The sequence below is a fragment of the Penicillium cataractarum genome, assembly GCF_028827025.1.
Source record: "Penicillium cataractarum strain IBT 29864 chromosome Unknown utg000001l, whole genome shotgun sequence".
Lineage (NCBI taxonomy): Eukaryota > Fungi > Ascomycota > Eurotiomycetes > Eurotiales > Aspergillaceae > Penicillium > Penicillium cataractarum.
In genome coordinates this window covers 3,429,109-3,453,427 of record NW_026622737.1, presented here as the reverse complement: position 1 = coordinate 3,453,427, position 24,319 = coordinate 3,429,109, and the positions used below count along the sequence as shown (strand labels likewise).

At 49.2% G+C, this 24,319-nt stretch overlaps 8 protein-coding genes across 8 annotated transcripts; 6 read left to right on the top strand and 2 right to left on the bottom strand.

The window, feature by feature from the left end:
* Window positions 1-671: 671 nt before the first annotated feature.
* Window positions 672-2,339, bottom strand: N7496_001185 (ankyrin repeat domain-containing protein; the record flags this gene model as incomplete). Its single annotated transcript, XM_056694116.1, has 1 exon — window positions 672-2,339. The coding sequence occupies one exon, from the start codon at window positions 2,337-2,339 to the stop codon at window positions 672-674; it is 1,668 nt and encodes a 555-aa protein (XP_056560845.1).
* Window positions 2,340-2,411: 72 nt separating this feature from the next.
* Window positions 2,412-3,509, bottom strand: N7496_001184 (uncharacterized protein; the record flags this gene model as incomplete). Its single annotated transcript, XM_056694115.1, has 1 exon — window positions 2,412-3,509. One exon carries the CDS (start codon window positions 3,507-3,509, stop codon window positions 2,412-2,414), a length of 1,098 nt encoding a protein of 365 aa, XP_056560844.1.
* Window positions 3,510-3,829: 320 nt separating this feature from the next.
* On the top strand, window positions 3,830-4,880 carry N7496_001183 (uncharacterized protein; the record flags this gene model as incomplete). Its single annotated transcript, XM_056694114.1, has 2 exons — window positions 3,830-4,452; window positions 4,508-4,880. 2 exons carry the CDS (start codon window positions 3,830-3,832, stop codon window positions 4,878-4,880), a joined length of 996 nt encoding a protein of 331 aa, XP_056560843.1.
* Window positions 4,881-12,462: 7,582 nt separating this feature from the next.
* Window positions 12,463-14,553, top strand: N7496_001182 (Zn(II)2Cys6 transcription factor; the record flags this gene model as incomplete). Its single annotated transcript, XM_056694113.1, has 3 exons — window positions 12,463-13,046; window positions 13,126-13,214; window positions 13,325-14,553. 3 exons carry the CDS (start codon window positions 12,463-12,465, stop codon window positions 14,551-14,553), a joined length of 1,902 nt encoding a protein of 633 aa, XP_056560842.1.
* A 1,766-nt stretch (window positions 14,554-16,319) lies between these two features.
* N7496_001181 (uncharacterized protein) lies at window positions 16,320-17,016 on the top strand (the record flags this gene model as incomplete). The annotated part of the gene is made up of 2 exons (XM_056694112.1): window positions 16,320-16,443; window positions 16,511-17,016. The coding sequence occupies 2 exons, from the start codon at window positions 16,320-16,322 to the stop codon at window positions 17,014-17,016; spliced, it is 630 nt and encodes a 209-aa protein (XP_056560841.1).
* Window positions 17,017-18,698: 1,682 nt separating this feature from the next.
* Window positions 18,699-20,578, top strand: N7496_001180 (uncharacterized protein; the record flags this gene model as incomplete). Its single annotated transcript, XM_056694111.1, has 3 exons — window positions 18,699-19,144; window positions 19,221-19,633; window positions 19,707-20,578. The coding sequence occupies 3 exons, from the start codon at window positions 18,699-18,701 to the stop codon at window positions 20,576-20,578; spliced, it is 1,731 nt and encodes a 576-aa protein (XP_056560840.1).
* Window positions 20,579-20,997: 419 nt separating this feature from the next.
* N7496_001179 (HpcH/HpaI aldolase family protein) lies at window positions 20,998-22,129 on the top strand (the record flags this gene model as incomplete). Its single annotated transcript, XM_056694110.1, has 5 exons — window positions 20,998-21,065; window positions 21,181-21,301; window positions 21,362-21,490; window positions 21,564-21,906; window positions 21,975-22,129. The coding sequence occupies 5 exons, from the start codon at window positions 20,998-21,000 to the stop codon at window positions 22,127-22,129; spliced, it is 816 nt and encodes a 271-aa protein (XP_056560839.1).
* Window positions 22,130-22,794: 665 nt separating this feature from the next.
* N7496_001178 (uncharacterized protein) lies at window positions 22,795-23,706 on the top strand (the record flags this gene model as incomplete). Its single annotated transcript, XM_056694109.1, has 2 exons — window positions 22,795-23,006; window positions 23,061-23,706. The coding sequence occupies 2 exons, from the start codon at window positions 22,795-22,797 to the stop codon at window positions 23,704-23,706; spliced, it is 858 nt and encodes a 285-aa protein (XP_056560838.1).
* Window positions 23,707-24,319: the final 613 nt, after the last annotated feature.

Below are 24,319 nucleotides of genomic sequence, written 5' to 3'. Positions count from 1 at the left end.
TTCCACCCCCAAAAAGGAGCTATACACGTCTCCGCCTCTTTGCCTTTATCCGATTATCCTCGACCCTTCTTCAACCTCCGCGATTTCCCAAATTGATTCTCCGCACACTAGACTGGTTTAGTCTATATCTTTACGGAGCCAGGCGTTCTTATTTCATGTGATATCCACCTATTTTTTTTTGCTGGGTTTTCATTTATCATGCTGGTCATTCTTAGCATTCTTTCTCTCCTGCATGGGTCGGGGGGTGGCTTATCTGCATCTTTTTCTATATTCTTGTGAATTATATCTTTTTATCCTTGTCGTGTTATGATCTGGTCATGGCTCATGCGGTTTATGGCCCTTGTCTTACATATTGTTATGCATTGGGATCGGATCGGTCTACACGGATGGGACGTGGTTTTGGGCTTCGGGTTCTTATCTAGTCTATCCAATGGACTTGCTTTCTATATCCATTTCATTTGTAAATTTCTTGTTGTAGATATAGTTACGAGGAATAGGCAGGATTGGCAGGCTTACTGGTGCTAATTCAATCTTTATGTTAGTGGGGAGTGATCAAGTTATTTCCACTCTCGACTCAACGGAATGACATAGTTACAAGCGACATGGGAGATAAACAAAGGGAAGGGGAGAAACAGACAAATTACAAAAAGCCCTCACACCTGCTGTCCTGTCTACTGTCGTTCACGATGTGATTCAGTGTCAGGCTCGGCCATAAACTCATCCATATTTCTCATGCTTTCCTCAAATCTCTTCTTCTCTTTCTGCTTCTTCTCTTGCGCCGATTCGCTGAGATCCGATTCGCTGAGATTTGGTATTTCCGATGGTTGATTTGTCGGGGAGATATCGGATCGTGGTTCAAGGTGATCCGTCAAGGGTCGGCTCTTACCCTTGTAGTTTTGACTGCTCGAATGGTATTCAAGGAGAAAATGAGTCATATGCTTGTCTTTCCGTGCCAAAGTCCATGGTGTATCACCGGATTTGTTGACCATGTATATATTTGCTCCGTGGCGAAGAAGAATCTCAACAGTAGAATTATGGCCCTGAGTGACGGCTATCATCAACGGTGTGTCACCTTCATTGTTCGAAACGTCAGGGTATTCCTGCTGCTCAAGCAAAGCTTCGACCACTTGATCATGACCATTCATTGCTGCGATTATCAACGGGGTGTCGCCATTCTGCGGTCTGCCAACCTGGGTGGCACCCCATTCAAGCAGAAGTCTAGCGAATGTTGGATCGTCAATTTTAGCTGCAAAGAATAATGGCGTCCTGCCATCATTATCGATGCAGTTAAAATTGGCACCATTCTGGAGTAGTACCCTAGTAGCTTTTTCTTTGTGTGATATAACCGCATCCATTAATGGGGTTCGGCCGCTGAGATCTTTGGCATTGACTGGAGCACCACTAGAAATCAGGATTCGTATGACTCCTTCGTCCCCATATTGTGCCGCTACTGCCAAAGGGCTTCTGCCCATAGTGTCGCAGATATCGACATCGGAATTTCTCGCTATCAGGAGGCGAGTGAGTTCTCGGTGGCCTTGTCCTGCTGCAAAGAATAATGGCGTCCTGCCATCATTATCGATGCAGTTAACATTGGCACCATTCTGGAGTAGTACCCTAGTAGCTTTTTCTTTGTGTGATATAACCGCATCCATTAATGGGGTTCGGCCTCTGATATCTTTGGCGTCGACTGTAGCACCACTAGAAATCAGGATTCGTATGACTTCTTCGTCCCCATATTGTGCCGCTACTGCCAAAGGGCTCCTGCCAGAAACGCCGTTGCGGGTATTTACTTTGGAACCCCTCGCTATCAGGATGCGAGTGAGTTCTCGGTGGCCTGGTTCTGCTGCAAAGGCCAACAAGGGTGTTCGATAATCGCCGGACAGTGGGTTAGGATCTGCACCGGAAGCGAGGATGAGTTTTACCATAGCCACGTGCCCTTTCTGTACAGCCAATGCTAGAGGCCTCATTTCGAAGCGTGCGCCAATCCCATCTGGATTGACTCCTACCTCGAGGAGTGAAGCAACTGCCGTCTCATCTCCCTCTCGTATCGCCCAGCATAGAGCGTTATACCCGCTTGAGTCCTGTTTGTCGAGCTGGGACGGCATCGACACCACCTTCCTCGCAAACTGGGCAAGGCCAAGCTCTTTTGCCTGGCGAATGAAATGAACAAAGTGCTGTACAGGCAGTGTCGCCATGTCTGACAAGGATTGAAGCTTCATCGACGGAAAGCGTGCGCGAATTTGATCAAAGATATTACAAGCAGGTAGACCGTAAGAAACATCATTTGCTTCAGACCCGGCCACAATGATGCCAAATATGCCTTCTGTGGTGGCATCCATAACCCATGATCCACAATATCCGGGTGCTGTTTTTGTGCCGATGTTAGCGACTAGTACCTGGACCTTCATTGATTAACTGGACATACTTGGCTTCAAACTCATGGCCCAAACGTCTTGCATCCCAGAGGATGGAACAAATAAGCCGCATATTGATGGCGAAGCCTTAGTTTGTACTGACTCCAATGGGTTCACTCCCACCCAAAGCTCTCCGTTTGGCGGATGAGGTTGTACCCACCATGGAATCGCAAGCTTGTCACCTAAGGCCAGGAGATTGATCGCAAGAGCAGCTGGCTCAAGTTTGAGAAGAGCCCAGTCTGCGGTATGTGAGAAGTAAGATTGATCCGGAATTGATCCTAGGATCGTTCGTTGGTGAGATATTGGATCTTCCACCACGGCTACGTTGGATTTAAGCATAACCGATTCGACAGTGGCCAGTTCGGTGGTATCGGCGTAACCGATATTGTCTGAAAAATCGCTTTCATCGTCGCTCATATCACTCTCATCGTCATCTGATGATTCATCTTGGGAGATGTTCATGAAGGGATGAGCAACTGTCAGGCCGAAGAATTCTCCATTGATCATGATACTCCCTCCAAGAGTTGCCGTCCGAGTCGATATCCCATCGCCGCCTCCAACAGCAAACCGCGTCCCACTGATAGCGCAGAGAGTAGACCCCTCATCAAGCTCGCTTGAAGAGGCGCCCATAGTCAATGAAATCTTGCTCTCGTAACCATAAACCTGGAAGCCCCAAGTGCGGATGAGCTCGCCGTGCCGTTCAATCAATTTCACAGCATTCTTTGTGACTTTCTTATTTCCGCAGATGATGATCGCGGCTGGATGCGACGAATCCCACTCTTTGCCAATCATCCAGCAACACACACTGTAAGGAGTCTGCTTTTTGACACCATGGTATATTTTGTTCGTGTTGTGTTGGAGGAGAGGCTTGATTGTTCTCGGATAGATATAATCGTTCCATTCGTCTTTTACAGAGCCGATTGGGTCCCAGGCAGATTCATTATTAAATTCCCATGATCGCTCTAGGTTGACAGATGCTTTCCTGCTGTCGACATTGAGGTTGTCCCAAAAGCTAGGCTTGAGAGGCTGAGAAGGTTGGGACGCGAGGTCCCTGAGTCGGCCGAAATGGGTTTGTAGTTGGGTTCGTGTCGTCATATTCATATACAGAGTATAACCTCTGACTATGGACTGTGATCGAGATCTCACTGACAAGCAACAAGAGTGAGAGGTCGTCTTTCCGAGTGCTGCTCTTGCGGTGGGGTTGACTCAGCCGCTTGACAACTCATCTCGCTGCTCAGCCTCGGCGGGCAACCTGTTCCCCGACCGACGAATTGAATCAGGACGATCATGCAGGCGGGGTCACATTTTTACCGGGGTAGTTCAGACGTCGGGGGTTCTGCGTTGATATAACAGCGCCCTGTTACTGCTATTGCTAGCCATTGGCTTATTGAACACTCTCACGCCAACAAGGAGACATGGTTAGGCTACCACCTTCCTCTCCATCTAATTTGTCTTCTATCAAGCTCGACCAAGAGACAGAGGACGTGGAAAATGTACTGAAAGCTGCATTGCCACGGAGTCTATGGAATGTGTCCCTAGAAAATGCCCAAGAATCCTCAAATGAATTCTTGGACTATTATCGGAGCCAACTCGTTGGAGTCGAGGCTTATGGATTGAACTTGAAGAGTCATCAGGACCTCATTGATCTGATAAACTTCATTAAGACACTGGCGCATCTCACTAAGCCAGAACTGATTGCTCGCCTCGAAGACAGCCATATTGATCTTGGTCCACCCATCCCAGCCATTGAGTTTGCACTCCGGATTTGGTTATTCCTACCTTTGGAGGACTGGGGAAGCAGACAGACACTCGAGCAATACATTCACTCCATGTTCCCCAGATCGAGTTCCTTGCCAGATAGCCCAACGTTTGCTCTGAATTTCAATGTCTTGAACCTTAAGCAGATTGGTGGATTCAAGATTGTCTGGACGGAGAGCCTTCAAGATCATCTTTCCCTGAACATCGACGACACGGAGAAGGAACTCAGAATCTTCCACGTTGCGTCATTTCTCCACGCATACGGAAAGAGCAAAGACCGGTATGAACCTACCTTCTCCTCTGTCATATCTCTTTCATCCACTGACCCTTCTCAGGCCTATCTTCCCACCGGGGTTCCTCGAAGAAACTGCCCGTACCCTGTCACTCTTGATCCCGTCATCCAATTTAAAATGTCAACGATGGATCCGGAAGGCTCGTAGACAGGATGAAATCGATTTGGAAGCAGCGTATCTGCCTCCCACGTCACGCGATCTTGCCGATTTTCCGTACTGGGGTCGACAGCTCATGGAGCTACGAGACGAATATGAGCGGACAGAACCGACGACTATGCGGCAATGGATCTTGGACAAGAGGAAGCCGAACCAGCGGTATACGTTCTGGATTGCTGTGATTGCCCTGTTTCTGGCGTTAGTATTTGGGTTAATTCAGTCGGTGACGGGAATCATTCAGGCCATGCACATCAATTGATAGGAAGAGAATGTGTCTGGTGATTTCATACCTCGTTGGCCCATTGACTGGACTTCATTTTGTGAACTCTGTAGAATTTGAAGATATCTATAACACCTTTTTCTGTTAGTCTCGTGCTAGCTTAAACAGCTGTCCACTCGACAGATTGAGCTTCGTTTGAGATTCAAGGAGAGCTCTGTAGCTCCATCCCATCTTTCTCGGGCAAACAACCCCACTGGCCTCAGGACGAACGGGAGGAACCCGTCGATAAACTCTCTTCTCGCCCCCTGAATCTCATTCTGTAGTCAGTCAAGAAATCCAGCTCTTCGAGCTTGAAGATAATCCAGCGAATGACGACGTTGAACCGCAGAATCACGTCTTATCAAACCCGATTTTCGGGTCTCGATAAGGCAATCGGTCACTCTCCCCTGACGGCCCCGCCGAGTTGCACCTGCAGCAATTCCGAGGAGATGGTCGTGCCATCTTCGTTTCTTTTCTTTTTCCATCCCAAGAACAATCAACTAGTCAACAATCCCCCTTCCCTCCTAGCCGCTAGTTGTCTGCACATTCCTCGTCGGTTCCAAAGCGCCGGGTCAGGCCGAAGGACACGAAATCCATGTATAGATATTTTTTTGCCTCCATCGATCCTCGATCGACCCGTCGATCATTTTTAGGAGGCAACTATAGATCACCAATAGACCTCATCCCTCGGAAAATCATCCGTCACTGCAACGCCCGGAATGCGCCATTTACTGGACAAAAAGCAAACCGGCCCGAACTGTCGGGTCGGGCAGTGGCACATAACAGCACATTGTCGGGAAACGAGTTGGAGCTGGATGATTCAAGTGGTTACTTTTCTGCGCTACCGTTAGTCAATGGTGGCGTGCACGACGAGGATCACCTACCTTCCACACATCGGAACGCGCCTGCCAACCCTAAGCTCACTATTTACCTAAGATAGAACTAAAATGATCGTTAAGGTCGATAATCAATGCACCCTTCGCCGATCCTTGTGAGTTAGAGAAGCCCCTAGAGCCAAATCCGGATGGCCAAAACAATGGGACTCTTTAAATCTTGCTCGCAGCATCTATTGATCCAAGGGCCTGGTTCCAGGAACTAGTGTTTAGCGTCGCGATTCTTGCCATTGAGATGATGGTTTGCATCATGCTATTGGTCCCAATCCAGTAGTCCATGATCCCAATACGAGGGCCAAGTTTGACTGATGGCACACACGACAAAAATCGGCGAGTTGACGACTCGATTTGGGAATGTTCACGATTGTGGTGTGGTAAAGAGTGGGATGACCTCCCCGAACGAGGGTCACATATAAGCCACAATCAACTGCGTCACGAAGGAAGCAGGCAGCAGAAGAGCACAGCATTGCCATGGACGACTCTGACATTTCAGGCAAAGTCGGCCACCTCCGACCATCAGGGGTGATATATAGAACACCAGTAAATGTAACAAATATTGACAACAAGCACTGGGATCTTGAAACCGCGTCTAGGCTTATCTAGTTTCATGCATGCAATGCCCCCAAATGTATAGCTCTCAACTAGCCATGTAAGGCCCTCCGAATCGAGTAATCCGTCGAACGTCGACTCGACAAAACCAATATACCGGGACTACAACAATCACCGTATGTCCGCGGAAGAACGATCCACGGATCTTTCTTACTTTCCAACAACGGCCAAAGCTGCGCAGCAAGGCAGATGACCAGGACCAGGACACACAGGTTCCAACAACCAACCACCCAGCCGCCACCCACAGAACAAATCCTCCGGCTGGATGACCCCTCTCCTAATTCTCTTCCAGGCTGACCTCACAGCCACGAACGGTTCCGTCGCATCCACTCCAGCACCTATCCCCAAATAACAAATTGACCCATCATCAAAAAAGCTCCGGAAATCGGAGAGGATCGTCGAAGGCCTCGAGCGGGGTTGCAGGTGGCCATGTCGCACGACCTCCGACATCGTGAGCCATGTTTATTTTCCTCATTTCGTTCATTCTCATTTTTTCTAGTTCTCTTCTTTTTTGGGGGCCGTATGAAGGGTCTGAGTTGGATTGTGGGACGAGTTCACGATGACCAGAGCCGACCATCGCCGTCATGTCTAGTGGGGTGGGGATAGATGGAGTGTGTGTGGAGACTAGGCAGGTTGGATCTTAGACGACAAGAGCAAAATCTAACGAGGGATGTACGCTTTAGGGTAGATCGTAATGATCGCCGGGCTCTTGGCGTCCGGGCTCCTGGAGAAATATGGAGAATGAGATGGAGTTTCTCTGTTAGCGTGAGGTAGTGTTAGTTAATTTCTGTAGTTACAAAGAACTGTCCTCGACTCTCTCTGCCGTGTCCTCTCTTGTGATCTGGTTGTGTAGTGACCATCGCCCGTATTTTAATTGGCAGTCGGCAATAATGCTGTGGATTAGACTTGTTGAGCCCGAGTAGGATGGAGACAAAGTGGAGAGGTATGAATGACTCCTTTGTTGCCCCGTTGATGGGAAATGAAGGCTTTTTCTACCAAATTCAACGCCTCTGGTGCGCTTTGAGCCCGTCTCGTTCGTCGTTGATCGACGATAGTTCGGTCATACGATATTAAGGAGTTTGATCTTCATCGTGAGCCTTAGTTTCTTAAAGCCCGAGTCCACGAACCAACCAGAGGCTGGCTGAATGATGCTGGGATGGACCCGAAGGTTCCGGCTTGATGCTAAGTTTATACAATGACCATTGAATTATTCATGTCAGCGTGAGACTGTACTCTATGGTGAGTGGGCCATTCAAGTATGGAAGTATGTAGTCTACTGCGTCGTCTGCCTACCGTCGGTTTCAGTAACGCTGGTCCTAGCTTTTAGTCTTGGGACCTGGACCTGGTTCATGCTGGTCGAGACTGTTGGGCGTCAAGCCTCCTCGTTCCCGCGTTGCGCCCGACTAGAACTGGAAATACGTGGGATCAGCCAGGGGGGGGCGCCGTTCTGGCCCGCATCGGTTTTCTCCACCTCCACTTTCTCCCAGCCCCCCCCACTATGCCTTGTCCTCCCCGTGGAAGGTGGTAGAAGAGCTGACGGCGGGGAGAAGAAGGAAAGGACGATATACTAAATACGTAGGTGGACTCCGATCTCTCGGCGATGCAATCGAAAGGGAGTCATCAGGGCGTAAAAAAGGAAGTCAATGCAGACCAATGGAGAATCCCTTCAACAAACCATAAGAGTCATACTATTCCGAAGTTCAGTGTACAAAACCAACGGAATTCAGCCGACACCTCGGAAAACCTGCTTTTCCTAGAACACGAGGTCATGTGGATCGTCTATTTAGCCCGTTTAGCTCAAAGAGGAACGCGCACGAAGCGCCAGGCACGAAATCCTTGCGGTCTAAGAAGCTGGTTGGTTAAGAAATCAGGATTAAACCATGTCGTTTCATGGCAGGTCCTGCAAACTACTGTAAGTCTGTTTTCTCCGCCCATTGTACTTTGGGAAAGTGTTACTTGGAGTGACATATTAGTGACACCTGTATGGAGGGATCAGGAATGTATACTCCGTAGGCCAAGTTAGGGCTCGGATGTTCCTCGTGAGCTCATGGCTACTTGTTTTTTTATTATTTTCTTTTCTTTAAACTGATTATTTTCTATTATTCTTTGCTTATTTCCCCCTCTCAACATAGCCTCTTCCCCATGATTTTCCCTCAGTAGCCCCCTTTGTTCAGGAACGCGCGCACTAGACAACCACGATGTGCGACCGGTGAAAGACCGTCCTGCAGGAGGACTCCTCACCTACAGTAGACTCGCGACGGACATACCTGGTCGATTCGGCACCAACCGATGGTTCATCTCCACTTCCAAACGGGATGACGCGGGAAGAACCTTCAATTGGGGTCCCATCCCTGGTCGGGACCCGCCTGGTGCCATTGATTCAACAACTCTTGGAATGTATACGAACTCGACAGACAACAATGAATTACAATCACTGGGATATATTATTAAATGGACGTGTGTACTCCGTGATCGGGGACACGATACGTGGATATGTAACTCCGCCCTCGCAGCCTACCCCGGGAATCGAATCCTTTTCATGCCGTTTGACGCGAGGGCTATTTTTCTGTAGGCCGTGTGTCTCTTGCTGTTTCGCTCCTTTGAGCGCCAAAATCTGCGACTCATTCCAGGGGACAATGATTGGCTCATATGCTCTGGCCACATTCTGGTTCTAGTCCTTTGGTGACATCCTTTTTCTCGGCCTTGTACCCCATAGTCCCAGTCCACTAAATCCTCTAGTGTCAGATCACAGTGCAGGGCGATCTCCTCGGAACAGAACTTGCCTTAATTTCCTTAATTCTGACCGGACTGGGTCTGGCCCCATCGGATTGCATTAACTCGTTTGACCATCATGACCACTGGGGCGTCCTAAACCCGGCCAATCCGGCGGTGGCTGTTTGGCGGCCACAACTTTGGTTGCCCAAAGGGTTGGAGCTAGCTATGATGTCCTGTAGCTAAACCACTTGGGCCGACTGGCGAGGGCTCCGAGCGTACTGTAACTTGTAAGAAGGGGTTTCTTTTCATTATTCCGGTACCTGGGCTTTCTAAGTCAGGACTAGAAGGCAACTAGCAAAGATCGCTGCTGAAACTCTCCCGGGTTTCCACTCTGGGGCATCCGGTCTCAGCTGATGCGCCGCCCCAGAGTCAAAATGGGATAAACGGCTGGGTTTTGTGGGAGGTTTCCCCCTCCCTCTTTTTGTCGTAGCCCGCTATTCGGAACAGTCATACGAGAGACGACAAGGTTTTCCTCATGTTCGCACAGGGCGGAAGAATAAAGTCAAGCGGTCGGGATGTGCAGAGTTGTGACCGTGTAAATAGAGGCCATCTTTACTTCAGACATTAGACTCTGACGAGGAAGATTTCCCGGTTCGTCGCCCGGCAGATCCTGGGGTTCGAAGGCTTGAAGCAAGAAGAGAGAAGGAGAAGATGGACAAGGCGCTGTTCTTTTTGGTCTCCTCATTGCCATGTATCTTTCCTAAGAAGGATCACATATAATATACATTCGGGAGAGGTCACTTACCTAGAAACTGTACTTCACCATCCGCAATACTCCGTCCTCGCAGCAAAGAAAACGTCTCGCCACATACCACCCCCCGTAGGAGAGGTCACAAGCTCTTCCCCCATACGACCCCCACGGCCCAAGCACTCGGGGGAAGGAAGCGAGCGTTCAGCCCGTCATTACATTCGGAACTGTCGACGTGAAGCCTCTCCCAGCTTCTTGTTTTACCCCGGGGTCGAGTGACAGCCTGCTGATCTGGGTAATTGAGACCGGTCTCCGTAAAAGGGCGAGAACGAACACAACTGCATCATCGTGTCCCCAAGAGGTGGAACCCAGCAGGAATACGTACACTCCGAACCTTGTCGATTATTCCCTGCAGCGGATGTCCGTGCTTGGTCGCTGGAGACGATCTGGCCCACTTACCCCAGATTGTCGGCGTCGTACAAAGGGGAAAAGTTGCGTAACAACATTTCAATCTCGACGGATCATCCTGTTCTCCAGGAAACAACTGTGGAGGGATTGCGCTTAGACCCTATGTCCCGTGTGGGAGAGAAGTGGATGTCTGAATGTTTACTACTCCTCTCTCTCTGTGCCTCTTCATCCATTGAAAGGACTGGAAAGAGGAGAGGGGGCGACGATTTGACCCTCTGCCGTTCCCGAGAGAAGGGAACCGGCGGACCAGAAGCGAAGGGACAGTCAGAAGGGCTTCCCCTAATGCAACGTCCGTTATAGGCTGGAAAAGGTTGAGTGGACTAGTCGGAGAGACAGCCAGGGTGTTTTTAGTCTGGTATTTTATTTTTTTTTCAGCGCCCGTGAAACCTGCCGCGCTTTCCCCGACCAAAAAAAAAGATGATATTAGGAAAGAACAAGAGCAAAGAGGCTACCCTAGTCTTAGTCGATCCTAGTGCCGCCTAGACAAGCTCTAATAGAGAGAGAGGCCTGAATAGTTTGGATGTTTACCTAACCAACACTTTGTATAACTCCAGGCGGCCCTTTGAGGAAATACCTAGCTGTCGATACTTGCCCAACCGAGCGAGACTGTGGGGGAAATATTGGTGGCTTTCGGATTTCCAGCTATACGATTCGTCCCTGCAAGTAGGTTGGGGATGTGAGGCGCCAGTTCGACAAGTATATTCTTAAAGGCTCATAATAATTATTATAAGAAGAGTAGGGATTGGGATGAGGTTCTGGGGGCTCGCAAGGCCCTGGTCCTTTCCGGAGGGGGCTCGGCCTTTTGGGCCTTGGGCCTGGCTGGGGCTATTAATATTTCTGACTGTTGAGTTTATGAAGGAGTAGTCATGGGGGAAGGGAGAGAGAGATTAATTGATATAATAATGGAATAGAATCTGGGGGAATCCTGGATGCACTGTATACGACGTGCATTTTTCATGAAACTGCATGTTGAATGCCAACCCCACGAATTCCAAGCGGAGTTTGACATTTCCTGTTCTAGCCGTTTTCTGCTGGGAGGGGGGGTTGCATGACTCTCCGTCATACTATGACTGAGCCCTTGTCTATACAGATGTCTCCAAGGGACTAGAGAGAGAGCAGAGCATGGGCCGATGGAGGTGGATCGTCGCAGAAGAGGGGATCCATAATAATTATAGTGCCCGTCGTGTTTACCCAATTTTTTCGGTATGGGCTCATGGTCCAGGCATCCTTGACTAATGGAAAAGGATGAAAGTTTTTTCAAGGGAAAAACAAGAGAAAGAATAGTAGGGGAACTAATAACAATTGAAAAGAAAAAAAAAAGAAAACGATCGGTTTTCATACAATTCGAGAGGGTCGACGAGGTAAATGTTGAACCATCACATTGCTTTTCTCAGAATTTTTTCTGATTTCTTTTTCCCCCCCCAATTTAATTTTGTCGAGTATTTAATAATAATAATATTTTATTTTCTCTCCTATTTATTTCCCTCTTCTTCACTGCAAATCAGGGCGTCAGATCCAGCATGCTTGGCAGCCTCCCCCGCATGCAAAGTTTAAACCCATTTCTATAACGAGGTTCGCCCTAATTCGTATGACCTCAGGCCTTTTCCATTACACATTTCATTCTGTGGTGCAAATGTCTTTCTCGTCGGATTAAACATTCTTATGGGAGCCGCCTCCCCCACACTTTCTCTGGTTCTTCTAGGTCTTCTTCGACTCTTGCTCTGTTCCTCGTCTGACCTGTTACTACTTTCCTCCTCTGGCTGATTATTCTTCCTCTCGGGCCCTCTCTCTCGGACTCTCTCTCCTCTTTGGCCCCCTCTTCCTTTCTCTACATTTCCCTCTTCCGATCTGCCACCTGATCGGTCACCAGTCCGCCCGCTAACACAGAAACAAAGTACTGCGCTACGCCGTAAACCCATAACCATCGCTTTTCCGTGGACTAGTATTGATTAGTATACTAGTATCCGCCCCCTCCCTCTTTCGGGGCCTATAACTGGGTTATATACTAGTTCCCCCCCCTCCCCGCCACTGGTTATATTCCCAACCCAACCCTCTCTTTCCTCTCCCTCCGTCAGCATTCCCCCAACGCGCCTGGATTACTGGTGCCCATCAACCCGCCCCCGGTTTGGGTCCATGTTCAATGTTGTCCATGCAGAACTCTCTGTATTTTGCGCGCCCAGATTTCAACGGGTCGGCTTTACAGGACGAGTCCTGCTCCGGTAACAACCCCTCGGGCATTTCCATCCCCACTCTTGCCGACATCACCAACGCAAACACATCCGACCATCGCAACACTCTTCGAGCCAGCACTTCCAGCACCAGCACTGGCGCTAGCCCCGATGATACCTCGACGGATTCCCCGGACTGGCCTGGCGACGCGGCCGATCGGTCGCTTGCCGATTTAGATGGCTCCTCCAACAATTATTACCTGTCGCATCGGCCAGACTCCTCCTCCTCGGCCTTCCTCGACGCGCCGCCACAGTTTGACATGGACAACCTACCCAAAGTGGAGGAGTTGGACGACGACATCTCCAGCATCAAACCATCCGATGTGGGGACAGAGGGGCCAAACGACTCGGCAGCGCCCGTCGCCGTTCCACGGAAACGTGGACGACCACGCAAACACCCGCTTCCTGCACCGGGTGGGCAGGTCAAAGTCACCAAGGGTCGATCCAAGACCGGTTGTATAACCTGCCGTCGCAGAAAGAAGAAGTGCGATGAAACCAAGCCAGCGTAAGTGGAGGACTTAGCCCCTGTCGTTCGGAATCACCGATGCGCAGGTATGGATGTTACGGGTCTGACCTGGTCGCAGATGTCTCAACTGTCAAAAGAATGCGGTCGTCTGCGAGGGATATCCCCCAAAGGAGATTTGGAAGAGTGGTCGCCAGAAGATGGCTGATGGTATGTGATCTCTGGCATTCGGAATTCTAAAATTAAAATCTTAGTTTTCCCCCCCTCATTTCAATCTCGACTTGGTCGGTGCATCTCAAATCTGACACCTCCCCCTCTAGCGGTTCGCACCCAGTCCCTTACAGCCGTCCCTCGCAACCTGCCTCTCCTCATCGATGGAATCGAAACCGATATCGATCGCCGTTTCCTCGATCACTTCGTATACGGATTCAGCCGGGTCTTGACCCTCATCAACGATGACTCGAATCCCTTCAAGGAGATCCTTCTGCCGATGGCGACGCAACATCGGGGGCTGATGCACTCGCTCATGTGCTTGTCGGGGTCACATTTGTCGGGTCTCGATCCAGAGCCCAAGTTGAAGGAGCGCAAATACTTCCACTTCCATCGCGCGATTCAGGATCTCAAGGACAATATCACCGCGACGTCATCACAGACCGCAAGCACTAGCACTAGCACGGACACGGGCACGGATCAGGATCAGCAACTACTTGTCGAAGACCCGATCATCGCATCGACTATCGCCCTCAGTTTGAATACGATCTGCGAAGGCGAGACAAATGGCGAGTATCGCCCTCACATGGATGCCGCTCGATACCTGCTACTCTCGCAGCAACCGCGCAATGAGAAGTTCCGCCAATTCATCGTCGAATTTTTCCAGTATCACGACATTTCGAATGCGCTCACCTCTCTGGACCGCCGTCCCTCGCTTATGCAGGGTGGTCTGCGTCTACCCGACTTTGTACCCGGTGCCCAGGCCGGCAACTTCCTTGGGGTGTTTGACGGTCTCTTCAACTATATTTCCGAGGTTACTCAACTGCGAGACCGGATCCGTCAGCGGTTCAACGAGGGCTACGAGCCTGCCGTGGATTATCAAACCCTCAGCGAAGCCGTTCAGATCGACACGGCGATTCGGTCATGGAAGACCTCACATGAGGAGGAATCTCCAAACTGGTACCTGGCTCAACTATATCGTCAATCGACATGGGTATACCTCTACCGAACGATCCGACCCTCGCGACCGAGCGATAAGATTTCCCAAGTTGTCGACGACGGTCTAGGCTACCTGGATCAGCTACCGCAAGACGCGGGAGCCTATAGCATCGTCTTGATGCCGCTCTTCTTGCTGGGATGTTCAGCCTTTGTGCCGCACCAGCGCGAGCGGATTCAACGTGGCTTCGAAACCCTCAAATCCTATTCCAACCTCCGCAACATCGAACCTGCCTTCAAGGTTGTTTCACGAGTGTGGGAGATTATGGATACCAAAATCGAGGACAGTTGGGACTGGGAGAAGATCATTAGTGACATGAACATGGATTTCTTGATCACTTAGGATCTTTCTCGAGGTCCCCTCGCCTCCAACCTAATACCCACCTTACCTCTATGCCCTTGATGTTGATACCCTCTACTCACGTTTTTCTTGGTTACGCTTTCTTTTTCCTTTTTGTTCATAATCATCACATTTGGACTTTATGTCCTGGTCGGACTATGTGAATTTTTGGACTCTTAAGCATAACGGTTTTTTCTGGAGGTTGTACTATGATTGCGTGGCGTTTTTCTTTTCTGTTCCCGTGATATCTCTTGTTTCTGTTCTCTATGAACCATGCATCTGCATTTGGGAAAGGCGGAGGGCCCGACTGTTTTGAGTTTTTGACTTTTTTGCACTTGTTCTTCATTTCTGAATGACTGGCGAATTGCAACCCATTGACCCCGCAGTAAGGGGGGCAAATGTGGAGGGAGTGCATGATACGAGCGAGAGATGCACGCAGAGAAAAAAAAAGGGTAAACCTGTCAAGCAGTCTTGACCGCTTGATCTGGACTTTCCCTTTTTTTCCCCTTCTCATCTCCGCTCCTTTTTTGTGGAGAGAAACGTGTACATTGAGTTTTTTTTGTACATTTCCCCCGCTGGCTGTTTTCAGGGGTGGGAACAAACACAAAGTCAAAAGCAAAAGCCCGCAAAAAAAAGCACTATGGTGTTTCTAGTCTTGGAGAGGGTGAAAATTTTTGGTATTCTTGAGATTTATAGCGTCAGACGCTATCATCTCGTCATAACCACGGGGAGGCGTTTTTTTTTCTTGTTCTCCCTGGATTGGACGGTTGATGGGGTTGAGGTTTCTTGAATATGCGTTTATTTTCACGGATCTGTGTTGTATATATCCCTGATCTTCTGTTGTGTATGTATTGCTCGCAATGGGAAGTTGTGAATGTCTGTATACTATGCTGAATGCAAAAAAATTATGATTATGTTTTTGATGTTGGGATTGAGGGGGTGTTGTCGTTGAGTTAGAGTTTGAGTTTGAGCTCTACCTTTTGGGTTAGGAAAGTCTCCTTTCCTTCGCCGTTCAATGGGGTGGGCCTGATAAGGCTAGTTCAGGGTCTGGTCAGACGATATATTCACTCAGCGAAGTGTTTTGTGCTCTCAATAGTGCCTTCTCAGGCTGTCGATGTTTTGATAGAACCCTAAGGACAATGATGCTCGTCCACCGGCTTTAGCAGCTCGAGTCCGGGAGTGTAGAATTCAGCCACTTCCCCTTATATCAAGCTTGGGATCGGATAACCATGTTCAATCTTCTCGATTTGTTGAAGGTATAAATTTATCTGAGTCAGTAAGGGCTTGAAGACGCAATGCTGACGAGCTACTTGATAGCTGGAAGGTAGAAAGCTCGCTATATAACGAGTCTATTGATTAGAAGATACTATATATCTGCTTGAAATTTGCAGTCGTCATAGAAAAATCAATTACACCTTGTGTTGTCCCTATTCCACTGCATATAAAGGGTAGTTCCATTGCTCCGAAGCTCACATCCAAGGTTATGCACCGAGAGATATATGGTAGTGGCGATGACAAGTTACCTCATTAGGACGCGGACACAAGCCATGGGTCTCTGGCCAACAACTATTCGCGTATATCAGACCTTTCATCCATGGAACGGACACACTGATTAGGATGTGGGCCAATCTTTTGAAGTCGCCTAAATTTGATAACAGTGTCACACCTACGACGACATTGATATTTGACCCCAAGACCCTCGTTTTTCTCCCACTCCCCCAAAACAACAGCAACTCCAAATTTCTACACGGCCAGTCTCCATCACACTCATGGAGCTGGTTTACGCTGACCCGATCCCTCGGGATCTGAAGCTCAAGATCGCTCCTCTGAGAGGGGACCAGCAATCCTGCCCGCCAGTCGTCAACGGTGGACGACAAATGCGTCGAATCGACAGTACGTACTGGACCTCCTCACCACATACCCCAAGAAATCATCACTTTATCTTACCATCCTCATCCAGAAACAACCTCAGAAGCATGGGGCCCACCCGTCTTCGCCAACCGCCGCGCCTCCGTTGAACCAAGAATAACAGCCCAGAACGAAGACATGTTCCGCACCTTCCACCCAGCCCTCCGCTCCGAACCCGAAGTCTTTGCTCTCACAAAAAGAAGCAACAACAATCAAGTCTGGCTCGTATTCCCCCGCAAAGGCGACAGCGGACCCTTCACGCACGTCGGTGGCCGAGCAGTACACACCCAGCCCTACTTTGAGACGCCCACCGAGCACGGGATGGAATACGCGATGACGAAGGAGGATCCGATTCAGCGGGATATTGATGTTCATGAGCCGTTGTCACAGGAGGATTTGGGAAAGATTAAGGCGGTTTTTCCCCGGGGGGTGGGCGTTCAGGTTTTTCAGTGTGAGTGTTTGATCGTATTTTTTGGGGGGAGGGAGGATATGCTGCGGTCTTGGGAGGATGGGACGCCGCCGAGTATTGGGGGGTTGATGGTTGGGTATCGGTGTTAGGTTGGATGGGGATGGGTTTATTGTTGGAGTTTTGTGGTCTAGGATTAATAACTTCATTTGCTGTCTTTCCATGATCGCTCTGAGATCTCTTCTATGCCGCGGATGTCTTGTGTCGGCTGGCTATGAGGAATTTAAGCCGTAGAGCTTAACCCGCGAATCAAGCTCGTCAAATCAGAGCGCAGTACGCTATTGAAGCACTGAGTTTTGTAAGGCATCACTTGCGAAGAATGCTTGATTATCGTTGAGCTCGAGACTCTGTATTGTGGCTGTCTGTGAAGTTGGGATGGGACGTCAACAAATAGATTGCCTCTACGCCATAAACCGCTTCTCAAGCTAGAGTTTCTTAGTGCAAGAAGGGTATTCTCATTCTGGGGTTCTTCCTCCGAGTCTTTCTTAATAATAGCGAATGATTTGACTATGAGATCGCTACCTCGAGTATGATATCGACGCCCCGAAAGGCTTGATATTGCTCTACTTTACTAAGGTTGCGACACTAGCCCTAACCCATATCTCAAGTTGATCGAAGACAACATATTCAATCCCAGTAGCTCGAAGGGTCTTACAAGACTTATTAATGTAGCAACTAACCAGGGACCACTAGCGGATCCATAGTTCGAAGTTGGAACGGCGCGATATGATCGGACAACGGCAACAAAGATACGCTTTTGGCATTCATGGATTTTCCGACGAGCTTGTAGAATTCAAATCCCGATAAAATACCAGGCAGAGCCGAACTGAGAGTCCCTCGATGGCTATCTTTGGTTTTGCGAAGAAGAAAATGGTTCGCGCTATCGAATCGGGTATCCACATGGAACGGAGCTAGGGATCTTTTGCCGAGAATATTGTGACTTCACTTTAAACATGACAGTATACACCGAGAATAAAGGAAGAATAGTAAACTAGGTACAAATGACCTTTTCGATAGGATCATCCAAGCTCGCCTCGAGTGGTCTGCCTCTCGAACAGAATTGCTTAATGGCTGATCTTGGGCAATTCCCCTATCGAGCGCCAATCTGGCCGATCTCAAGCGGGACCACAGTCGGCTACCCGGGATCGGTTCGTCTTTGATTATCCATGCCGAAGCGATATTCTTACCAATCGTGTCCCACTCTTCCCGTGGGAGCCCGGTAGCGACTTGGAATGTTCACTCGGATTTTCCGAGCAGAACCCCACGTGGTTATTGCCGGCGAGCTTGTTCCCTGGTTTTCCACGGACAATATGAGACCCTTGACCTAGATACGACAATTAATAATGAAAAGCCGTCTTAAATACTGAAAGATTTTCTCACGGTTGCTATTGGTAACTTGGCTAGCTTACACTCATTACTTCCTCTCACACGAGTCTCCTAATTGGTCGTAGGTTTCTAAGGCCAATATCTTTAACCAGCTAAGGGTGGCGTTCGGATTGCGAGATTTTTCTCGTATCTACTTCCTTGAATCTATTTGGCCGTAAACAGCAGCCTATTTTCTAGCGGGCCCTTGACTCCACTGGTTGATCCAGCTAGCCCGTCACTAGAATTACCGAGAGGAACATACGGAGTACTGTAGTGTGTATATAAAGTCCTCAGGCTTTTCCGCTCGTTTTGAGCGTCTGTCAGACTTTCTTTCGTTTTTTTCACGTCTCATCTTGACCATTGTCACTCTTTCCGGCATCTGCCAGTGTCATTCGTTTGATCTATAAGCATGCGTCTGCTTCAAGTAGCCGCAGCAGCCTCCTCTGTTGGAATTGCTGCTGCCGCAGCCATTCGTTCTTCTCAGCCCTCCGAAAACACTTGCTCCAACTCTATCTTTACAGGCGAAATTCTGCATCTCTCTCTAAACATCATCGAGTATCCCGTGATCGTTGATGTTGAACTAAAGGAAAATGCTGTCGTCACCATTGACAATACTATTCTCATCGAATGCACTAATGCCCCAACCCATCTGCACACAACAGTTTACGCAACTGAGACGGCTACTGTGACAAAGACCATCTCGACTGCTACTATTACTGCTCAGCAAGTAGCCACTGCTTCGAATGAGGCCACTCGTACCGTTTTGACCCAAATTGGATCAAAGGAGACTTCCGCCTCGGATGCAAGCACTCGTACTGTTTTGACTGATGTTAGCACCCAGGGACACTCCAAGCCGTATGTGTGCCCTCTGTTCCTATCAGATGCCAAATGGGCTCAATTTTGCGAGACAACTATAGCTAACAAATTGAAGAACTGACGCCATTGCACCTGTGGCCGGTGGCTCTGCCGTCGGATCCGGTGTCAACACTGCCCTCTATACTGCCTCGACTTCCAACACCGCTGTCCACACAGTCGTTAAGACCACGGTCCACCACGGCACCACTGCTACCAAGACCTATACTATCACTGCTGCCTCCACCATTGCAACCCTTGCTGCCGGTGAATGGACGGATTGGACCAAGTTCAAGGCTAACGGCGTCAACCTGGGAGGTTGGCTGGAGCTGGAGAAGGTCTTCAACCAGTATTGGTGGGATCAGTATGCCCCAGATGCCGATGACGAGTGGACCTTCTGCAAATCTTTGGGTTCTCGTTGTGGCTCTGTCATGGAACACCACTACGCCTCTTATATCACGACTCAAGATATTGACAAAATGGCAAAGACTGGTAAGTTTCTTTAAATACTACTTCTCTCCATGAGAAATAAGGCTTGCGGTTACTGACAAAGGATGAAAAACAGGAGTTAACATTCTCCGTATTCCGACTACCTACGCTGCTTGGATCAAGGTCCCCGGCTCTGAGCTGTACCACGGAAACCAAAAGGAGTACTTGAAGAAGATTGCCGTCTACGCCATTGAGAAGTACAACATGCGCGTCATTGTTGGTCTGCACTCTCTGCCCGGTGGTGTCAACTCTTTGGATATTGGCGAGGCAATTGGCCACGACTCGTGGTTCTTCAACAGCACCAACATGGCATACTCCCTTCAGGCTGTGGACGAGGTCCTGAGCTTCTTCGTTGAGACCGAGTACCCCTGGGCTTTTACTCTGGCTCCTATAAACGAAGCTTCGGATAACCCGACCAAGTTCGCTTCGACCGAGACCATGACTACCAACGGTACTGCCTGGGTGGTTCGCTATGTCCAGGGTGCCCTGTCCCGTATTGCTCGCGTGGACAAGCGTATCCCAGTGATGCTCCAGGATTGCTTCCTCGGCGAGGAGCACTGGTCTCCCTACTTCGCCAACGGCACCAACCTGGTGATCGATACTCATGTGTACTACTTTGCTGCCTCCGGTGTCTACTCGCAGTGGGCCAGCGGCGCGATCTGCGGTCAAGCCTCCGTGCTTGGTGGCGACGGCAAGTTCCCCGTCTTCGTGGGTGAGTGGGCTCTGCAGACATTGTACAGCAACACCTTTTCGAACCGCAAGACGCTGTTTGACACTCAGCGCTACGCCTGGAGCTACTATGTCCAGGGTGGTACCTTCTGGAATGCGAAGCACAACAGCAGTGCCGTCGTGGATGGTCAGGGTACCCAGCGGGACTATTGGTCGTATGAGCGATTGATCGATGCTGGTGTGATCACTCGTGCTGCCACGAATGTAACCTACTGTTAAGAAGAGAGGCGAGGCTTGACAGAAAAGCCACAATTTTTGAGCCAGAGGGGCAATATATAAGTAGGGTTAGCCAACACACTAATGTAATGATAAGATCATATTGGAATTCAACCTAATGGATCATTTCAAAATTGGGAACAGATGGGTAAATTGTGTCTTCCCCAGATAATGATTTATGAAGCTATACCGTCCACTTGCCTCGTTCCGTGGAATCGCTTCGCGTCGGCTTCGCAGTAGCGCGGAGTTACCCCGAGTTGGTCCCGCCGCCCGTCAGTCTGATTTCCCGAGGTCGGCTTCTGTTATCCCGAGCTGCCACCCCACGTTTGGGTGGATTCCCCCTCTTATTGATCATTTCGCCCACATTTTTACAAGTTTTTGCCTCATCTCAGAATTGATCTTAGAAAGAAAATTCCGACACAATGTCCTTCTCTACTTCCATCCGCTCAAGCCTTCAGGGCCCTACCCCAGCCTTTGGCTTCTGGCTCACGTACGTTCCATCTTGACTCGGATCGAAGTCCGGGGACGCAAACCCCACCAGAGACTGCGGAGGAATGAGGGAACGTATGCAAGAAATTAGTGGCTAACATTACTTCGATATACAGTCTTCCTAGCTCGGGCCTTGCTAAGACTATTCTTCACGGAGCCTCCGGGTCTTCAACGAGGTTTAGCTGGGTTCTGGTTGATGCGGAGCACGGATTGATCTCCGACCAGCACTATTATGATGTGAGTGATCAACCTTCATGCTGTTATACGTTCAAAAGTGATCTAATGTGTGGTTTTTAGCTGAATAACGCTATCGGCCACGAGTCTGCCAGCCCCATCATCCGTGTGCCCTGGGGCGAGGAATGGATGATTAAGCGTGCTCTCGATTCCGGTGCCCATGGAATTATGACTCCTATGTGCCATTCCGCAGTAAGTTCAAGGTCGACTACAAATTAGTCAGTTCGAGAGGAGAAGCTAACATTAAATCTACTACTTCTCACAGGAAGACGCAGCCAAGATTGTCAAGTACACCCGGTATCCGCCTCAAGGCACCCGCGGCTACGGCCCCATGTTCGCTCCCCACTCGCTCCCCGGCGTGAACCCCGGTGCCGACTACGACGACCAAGCCAACGCCAGTATCACCGTTTGCGTGCAAATCGAGTCGCGCCCCGGTGTCGAGAATGTGGAGAAGATTGCCGCCGTGGACGGCATCGACGTCCTTTTCATTGGACCCTTCGACCTCGCTAAGCAGATGCACGTCACTCGCGGTGGTGAGGAGCACGAGGCTGCTATTAGGCGCATTTTGAGCGCTGCTCACAACGCCGGCAAGAAGGCGGCTATTTTCTGTAAGTGGTCACCCGACTCATACTCATGCACGTTGAGAGCTGGCATAGCTAATGGATTTAATTTCTAGGCACTGATGGCAATGATGCTCGCGCTCGTGCCCAGCAGGGCTTCGATATGATCTCTGTTAACACCGACGTTGGTGTTATCCGGGCTGGCATGCTGAACGAGCTTAAGACTGCTAACGGAGAGGAAGTGCAAGGAGGTCCTCGTCAGGGCTACTAGATAATGCCAGATCTATCATATATATTGAATGAGATAGAAAAAGCACCTGGGAACTATAATAATAGCGAAGGTCTAACAATTTTCCAATTTAATTTTGTCTCACAATAGATATCCGTCTTTCTGACCGAGATCGCAACGAAGGGGGAGGGGGTGTGCCGGTGTTCCTGCTGAGCAGACGAGTCGCCCGATGAAGATCTTCTCGCACTGTTGATTTTCTCCATCATCTATTACTTTATGATTATACTCATGGCACTACAAGAGACTCTCGTGACACTACAACGCTAGGCCTAATCCCAACCTGAAGGGATATATACACCTTACGAATGGAACATGACGACATCTGTCCTCATGGATGTATAGTGGTAGTCTGAAAATTTACAATAAGGGGTAAAGAAAGATCTAGCTACAAACGTTTTAGCCTTTCCTATTTCTAGGTCGTTTTCGGAACGTCTTTTTAATTCTTTCCAAAGAACCCTATAGCACCAACATGACGCCCAACATGACGCGAAGACTGTACCGGGAAGCTAACGAGCTAGTCCCCTTCTGGACCACCACCAGTGCTAACTTCTCGATTCCATACTTCCCTCTCAACCTCTAAGTTACCTTTTCCTCTACTCTTATATAACCCATTCCTTATGATGAACTGTCCTGGTACCTATTCTAAGATGCCTCCCCAAAATCTTCAGACTTTATTTTCCGCTAAGGGCTTTAAGTCCAAGTCCGAGTTTACAGCCTTTGTGCTGACGGCCTTGGAAGAGCGTTATCAACCTACGTCTGCGTCTCTAGACTCAGATATTTATTTTGTTGATATACCTCAAGGTTGGGGGAAAAGGGTGTTTTTCGCGGTTGTGCACCGCTGGGAATACGGGAATCTACGGTATGTAACTCTTTCATGACTCTCCGGTGACTCTAACATGGCTAACCTAGACAGGAAAACCAGGAATTCGGTAGCCCAGACTCTACGGTTTAGAATGCCAAGTCCAACCCATAATTGCGCCCAAAGCTGGCTCGCACATTGCTTACTAGCGTGGCAGTTCGCTGGGGATCTATACCTAGAGGAGGTAGCCTCTCTCAATGTCGTAGCTGGGAATAGGCTTGAGCTTTCGCGATCCTTGTACTCCAACAGTCTTAAGGAGCCTGATGTCTCTCTATATCCAGACGGCTACGACCTCCGTCCACCTAATGCCTTCGAAGTTAGCTGGTCAGAGACTGCCGACGGACTCGATGCTAACGAACTCGATGCAGACGCTGAACTTCTACTCCGAGAGAGTAACCCAGCAATCCGCGTCGTCGTCAACATCAAGTGGTGCATCGATTCTAGCTCTAGAACAGTTAGAGGGACTCTTAGCGCTTGGAGACTGGATCCGTACGAGACACCCTATATGACCCAGCATGAAGTGATCTTCCCCGCCCCTCAACCGCCCCGGCCGCAGTATCTTGAGCTGAGTCTTACGGATATATTTTCATCGGCAGTAGCGCCTGGCCGAGACCCTCTCGATGCTCTTCGCCTAGATATAGGCTTACTTCGACGCAAGGCTACATTTTCATTCAATGCGATGAACTTGATACCAGCATGATGGGTGGTTATTCCATTGCTAACTTGGCGCCGTGCTCGATGCATGGACGGAGATATAACTACACCCGGAGGGCAGTTGTCCTATTACAAACGAGGTGCTCGCTCTATATAACCTCGACAAAATGGCCCTTTAAATTTGATGACTCTCAGGGTATGGGTCATCTATTGCTTGTTCATAGATGCATTTCTTAAGGCGATCCGGCCTTCGAGTCATGCTGGTAGCCATAGGTTCCAACAGTATAGAGGGAGTTAAATAATCTTCGAAGGATTTATTGATTATTCATTCGTACTATTCTATACTATTCCTATACATTTTCCTATTTGATTTATAGACACTCTTCTTGTATGTTAATATCGAGAATGAATTATTCTTACTACCAAGGATCTTCCTTTTGATATAGAGAAAGGCCAATCTCCACTCTAGTATGAATCAAACCACCTAGCCCTGATAAATACAGTCATTTCCGACACGCTTCAGGCAGAACTGCCATGGGGTACCTGATGATGCACTATATCCTGAAACAACACCCCCGCTTGGCAGTGTATTACCTTTGGAACACGGGTTTTCACCAGCCTTGTCAAGCGTGGACTGGAGCATGGAACGAAGAACTTTG